We start from the raw sequence: 6,471 nt of genomic DNA, 5'->3' as shown, positions 1-6,471 counted from the left end.
ACCAGCTAAACAAATTCACTATTAGACAGCGATATGAGATCAAACCAGAGAAATACTAGTCACAGCAGTAGATCAGTTTACAGTGAAAGAAACACATAAATACATTTTAACAAAACAAAACTAATACATAGATTTAAAGATAAATTTAATAAAAAGTTGGTTAAAAGAAATACTTGATTAGATAAATAAGTAAAAAAAAAAAATTGTTGAAAAAGTATGTGAAAAGGTAACAATTTTTTCCCAAATTATACAATATGATGTGGTCTGGATTTTATAAGAATTGATTTCTGTGGTTGTTCAAGGTAATGTATAAATAAAGAAGGTGTAAATAATTGGAAAAATAAATATTTATGAGGCCATAATTCGTCTTTGGTTGTGTAATAAATCCTATCCATTTTAGTGCTTCATCAAATTACACAGATCTACAACCAATAATTTGATTTATAATAATTTTGACTAATCTTTGTTTTTTAGTTTGTTGAAACAGAAAATGAACCCAATTTTCTTAGCCAGTTCAGATTTTTGGCTAATCCATGATATCTAACAAAGCCAGTTATGTAGCTAAAGAAATCATGCAAATCTTTTGTAGTTCCCAAGATACTAAACTGATTAACTTCAAATTTGTATGGTACCAAAAGGACATTAAAATATACCAAATGTCACAAAAAAAACTACTGGTTTAATTTGGATTTGAGGTATAATTTATTAATGATTGTTTAAAAATATTTGAGCAGCTTATTATTATCTTCAAAGCTAGGAAATGTATATTGCTTTATTAATATCATAAGAAAAAAAAAGAAAACTTGTCTTTTCCAACGGTACCAAAACATCTGAATTTGGTCAGAGTGTCAATTATTAATAAAGGTTTCCGAGTTGAATTTTACACTAAACTTGTTTTTATTTCTTGTATATTTTTTTACTTTACTGATATCTATATGAAAAATTAATTAAAACTTCTTATTTACTCATGTAATAGTTTCTTATGATGACAATATGGATATTTGTATGGAAAAAAGTTAATGATTTAAATTTGGAATGATCATTTTTCCCAAATCACCTGAAAATTCATTGCTATCCTTAATCAGTTCCTAAGACTCCGTGATTCTATACCTCCCAAAACCAGCCATCTTCTAGTTACCTCCCTCATTTTCTCCACTTTGACTACGTTTGCCTCATTTAAGGTGCATTATTAGGTAGGTAAGATATGAGACTTAAGAAAGTAATTGTTTTATTAGAATCAAATTCTGAGAAATTTCATGTCTCCAGTTGGTATACTGAATTAAATTGACTTCGCTGTCTTTTCTGTTAGAAATACTTACTTGGGGTGTATCTTTTATTTTTTTTATTTATTTATCACCCTATCCTGCCTATTAGGCAATACGGGTGTTCACACAACTCATTGCTGCATATGACAAACATCCCCAAATCGGTAACAAAATTTATGTTATATATATGCTTTAAAATATTTTAATTTATTTCAATATCGAATTGTCAGTTATTTTATGTTTTGATCATTTATAAAAATTAAGCCCAAAACTTCAGCACTTTAGTTTTTATTTTATATATTGATATTTTTATTATGTTGATCATGTTGTGCTTAATGATTAAGTAGATATCCCACTTATGATATGATTAGATATCCCAGAATAAAATTACTTTTTATGAAGATGGTGCAGTCAATAAATAAAACAAATTTATTGAAATATGAAAAATAAGTTTAAATTGTGCCAACATTTTGGTCAGAATTTCCAGCCTTCATCCTTATAGGAGATTTTTAGGCTATTTAGATTTCAGATCTCTTATATGTGGCTCTGATGAAGGCTGGAAATTCTGGCCGAAACGGCACTATCAAATAAGTTTTTTTCAACTTATTTGTGATATTTTCTGTCTTCTGTCTTCTGATTCCTTCTTACTTATAAATGAAATGAAATAAAAAGTAATGAATATAGTTGATAATGGATAATATATATGAGGAGAAGATGGTTGGGGGTGTGGTCAAAATAAAACATAAATAAGTTTATGTAACTTATTTAATCGTGCCAACATTTCAGCTAGAGTTTCTAGCCTTCATCAGGTTTAAGAACAGAACAAGATAACAACCAATGAATATAGAAAATAAAAAATAAAATATAAAAAGAATGACATAAAGTTTATAATTTTACAGCAAAATATAAGCAAATTTTAACCAAGGAAATGAATCGAAAAAAAAAAATAAAAATTTTGAAAACAATAATAATATATGGTGAACATATTAAATGTCGTTAACATATTAATTAATATGTTAATAACTAATATATTCATATTTCTTTGCATTATATAACTTCATTTTTCTTTTATTTCCTTAATTATGTTATTTTACCTACTTATTTAATTACCTGTGTATACATTTTATTTTCCACTTCTCTCATCACTTTATTTTATTAATTCCATTTTGTAAAATTATTCAATTTAGTAATTCTGTTTATATTTTCTTTTTTCTTTTCTATATTTGTTGGTTGTTATCTTGTTCTGTTCTTAGCTCTGATGAAGGCTAGAAACTCTAGCTGAAATGTTGGCACGATTAAATAAGTTACATCAACTTATTTGTGTTTTATTTTGATCGTACTTCCAACCATCTTCTCCTCGTATAAGTCATCCACGGTCAACTATCTCTCATAATTATAAAGAGAAATTATGGAATGATAAGTAAATAACTTACTATTCATGTAATCTATGTATGCAGTTGTTTTGTAATTGAATTATAAATTTATAATTGTTAGTTATTATTCTGTAATTTCTTTTATTCATTATGTTTATTATCTTGTCTATTTGATTATTTTTTATTTAAGCTCACTATAAAACATCAAGAGACAAAATTATCCAATACAATTTTCGGAAGTTACTTTTCATAGACCTTGGTTATGTATTAACATAAATTAAATTTTTATAATTTCACTTAAAAAAAAAAACTATTGTTATTTTATTATTCATTTTGTATACCTGTAATTGACTAGAATATTTCCTATTTTTCCACTGCTCCCGAGCCATTGCATTATACAAGATATGATTACGAAAATCACATAATTATATCCGCAAGATGTTTCGCAGGTCCCTCCTTTCATCACACTGCCTCCGCTAGTTTCATATTCATATTTGCTCTCATTATATAGTGCTGGAATCGTCACTGGATTGTAAAATGGAGTACAGCTACAATTTCCATATGTCTACAAATAAGTTGTTATGCTTAGTTCATTCCGATGTCTCCTTTGTTTTCGTTTAGATTAAACCATTCAGTTGTGATTTTTTTGCTAATTATTCAGGGAGTTTCAGAGTCCTAAGTGATAATATGGGTTAACGTTCTCAATACAAAAAAAAACTGTCATAAGTATAGGGAAAATAAATAATATTTTTTATCTTTTAAATAAAAGAACAGCAAATAATACATTTCGATTCCCTTTCTTATTAATAATGATTTTTCTTATCAACTCAGCTTAAGCAGGTTACATAATGAACCCCACTTAATCATTGGTAAAAAATAAATAAATAAATGAATTGCTTAGGTAAACTAAGCTCAGTGAAACAAAACAAAATAACTGACTTCATTTATATTATTAAAATCTTAAATTGACCTAATAAATTTAACTTCTTGATATATTAAAATTCATATCATTTATATATTAAATTTTGTACACAGGTTATAATATATGAGTTAAATTAATATTGCAGATTTTTCTTAACCCACGATGTCTCGGTCCCAAATAGGATGGATAAGTGGAATTAAATATTTCCAATGGATATTTGAGGAGTTTTCTATCAAGATTTAGTATATCCACTTATAAAAAAGTATCCTTTTCTTTATTTTGTTTCGACTTATTAAGTTTATTTCAAAACTTCAATTTTATATTGTCAAATAGCTGATGCAAGTTAATATTTTTAATAAAAATTACACTTATCTACAAGAGATGCTCTTAAAATAATTTTCCAAAAGTGGACACATAGACTTTTGATATTAAACTCCACATTTCTGTTGTTTTGAATAGTAAGTAGCACTCTTAGCTAATCCTAAGTGATAATATTAGTTAAGGATCTTCAAAACAAGAAAAAACTGTCACCAGTATAGTGACATTAGAATAAAATAGTTTAGGGAGTGAACCTACTCTCCAGAACAATTACTCAGTTTGAAAAGGCTCTAATTGGAGAGCTCTTAGCAACTATGTATGAGCTACACTGGAAAGAGCTCAGTTGGTTAACATGTGAGGGATTAATACTACATCAGTTTTTTACAAGCTTGATATTATTGTTATGTTTCTTTAAAAATAAACACTTTTGTTGTTTCAAATTATTGACTTTTTTTTTAACCATACAACTTTTTTTTTTTAAGTTTTGTTATTTATGTGTTTAAAAATGCACACAGGCTTATTTTATAAATAAGTACATAAAAAAAACAAGAAAAAATTCCCAATGAAGGTATGTTTGTTGACGCTTTGTTTAGGAGATATTCATGTCTCAAGATCTTCAGTGTTATGAATTATTTAGGTTATAATAAATAAATTACTGTGTGTTCTAACTATTTCATGAATGAAATGTAAATATTAACATTTATATTAAACATTGTTCAAAGCGATTACCTTGAGCATTAAGACAGGCTCGTCATCTTTCTTCCACAGCAGCTGTAGCCAAACAGTCCTGGCAATGTGTTATTGTCACACTGTCCAAATCTGACACCACTGTATTTTTTGTTTGGAGTAACACTAAACAAAAAGTCTATGCAAGCCCGGTCAATGACCTCATTCTTTTTGAAGAACGATTGTTTAAATTCACAAAACAGTAATACATATCCTGTGGCTTTTGGCAGCTACTGCTGTAGTGAAGAAAGATGCCGAGCTCAAGGTAGTCACTGTTTACATTCCTTAACATAAATGTTTATCTATTAAATAAATAGAACGGTAATTATTAAGTCTCAACATTCTTTATTATATCAATAGTCCAATGTTTCAGCCAATTCGGCCATCCTCAAGGACAACCTTAAATATAAATTCACACGTCGCATCAAAATTTAAAACATATAACAAACATAGTTTGTTTATCTAATAGTGGATAGTGTAGTTTTAATCTAAAATTAAAGTTTTACAAATTAATGAAAGTTTAAAAAAATAGGGTGATTTTTGGTTGAATTTGATCTGGGCAAAATAGCCTATAAACATTTTTTTAATTTTGATGTGAGGTGTGAGTTTATATTTAAGGTTGTCCTTGAGAACGGCCGAATTGGCTGAAACGTTGGACTGTTGATATAATAAAGAGTGTTGAGACTAAACAAGGATACCATTTGATTTATTTAATAGATAAATACCAGTCTCAAGAATTTGAATAAATTATATAAAATAAATGTTTATATTTCATTAATAAAGAAGTTGGAACATAGATTAATTAATTTATTATAATCTTAAAAATTCATAACAATAATAATATTTAGATGTGAATATCTCCTAAACAAAGCTTTAACAAAAATAACTTCATAAGGAAATTTTTTTTCTTGTTTTGGGATTCTTAATTCATATTTTCAGTTAGGACACAACCCTGAAACATCTTGTATATAGGTAGCTTTTAATTTTTTTTTTTTAAAGTGACATTAAAGATGTATCACTAGCCAATTAATAATAATTAAAATAATCAAATTTATAAATCTTACAGAAATTTTGTCTTCAACGTGTACAGTGCGACAGCCTGCATGACATGGAGAATAGAATGTCAACTTAGCTTCTTCTAGACAGACTGGAGAATATTTAAGATTATCACATCCGCAATGAACATTACAGTCATTGATTGTTTGCAAGCTGGAAACAAAATTATCATTTAAAAAGAATTGATTTGTTTGTAATTTATCTTAACTAATAGTTTATATTTTTAAGGTTAATTATTTTGGATTTTATTTGAACATAAAATTCTTTTCAATTGCAATGATAATAGAAATGAAACTGGTAATGAGTTTGATAAATAAAGAGTATTCAAACAATAATTAAATTATAATAAGTATATAGTAATATTGTGAGTATTAAGTAAAGAAAAATTGCATACTTTTTGGTTACCATATCATAGCCAACTAAGTTTGGAGCTTCGCAACTTATGAAAATGTAAGTAAATTCTCCTATAACAAAGCATATACCAACTATGACGTTCCATCCTAAGAGATAAGTTGGTTTTGGCTTGTATCTTGAGATCACAAAACCCGAAATAAGGAATCCAAAAACCATTGATAGCAAAATAACAGGACCTAAAACATTTGGGCTAGTCTGTAATAATAATAATATAGTCTATACTCATACAAGATTAATTTTATTATATGTAAAAGTGTAAAATAAAACAACAAATAAAACGTTAAACATATCATTTTCATAGTATTGTTGATAATAAACAATTCATAGATTGTAATAGACACTTTAAACTGAATAAAATTATGATAAGTTAAATTGTGATAATAATAGGTTATAGACT

At 27.0% G+C, this 6,471-nt stretch overlaps 1 protein-coding gene across 1 annotated transcript in view; it reads right to left on the bottom strand.

The window, feature by feature from the left end:
• Oatp33Ea (Organic anion transporting polypeptide 33Ea) overlaps window positions 1–6,471 on the bottom strand; it is a gene marked incomplete at its 5' end in the record, with an annotated part of 19,669 nt that overhangs the window by 3,930 nt on the left and 9,268 nt on the right. The window contains 3 exon segments of the mRNA XM_014430698.3: window positions 2,980–3,203; window positions 5,669–5,813; window positions 6,055–6,250. Of these exon segments, the coding sequence (XP_014286184.3) occupies window positions 2,980–3,203; window positions 5,669–5,813; window positions 6,055–6,250 (565 nt within the window).

This window comes from Halyomorpha halys, unplaced genomic scaffold (genome assembly GCF_000696795.3).
Source record: "Halyomorpha halys isolate HHAL.00 unplaced genomic scaffold, Hhal_1.1 Scaffold909.1, whole genome shotgun sequence".
Taxonomy (NCBI): Eukaryota; Metazoa; Arthropoda; class Insecta; order Hemiptera; family Pentatomidae; genus Halyomorpha; species Halyomorpha halys.
This window is presented reverse-complemented; position numbering and strand designations above follow the sequence as displayed.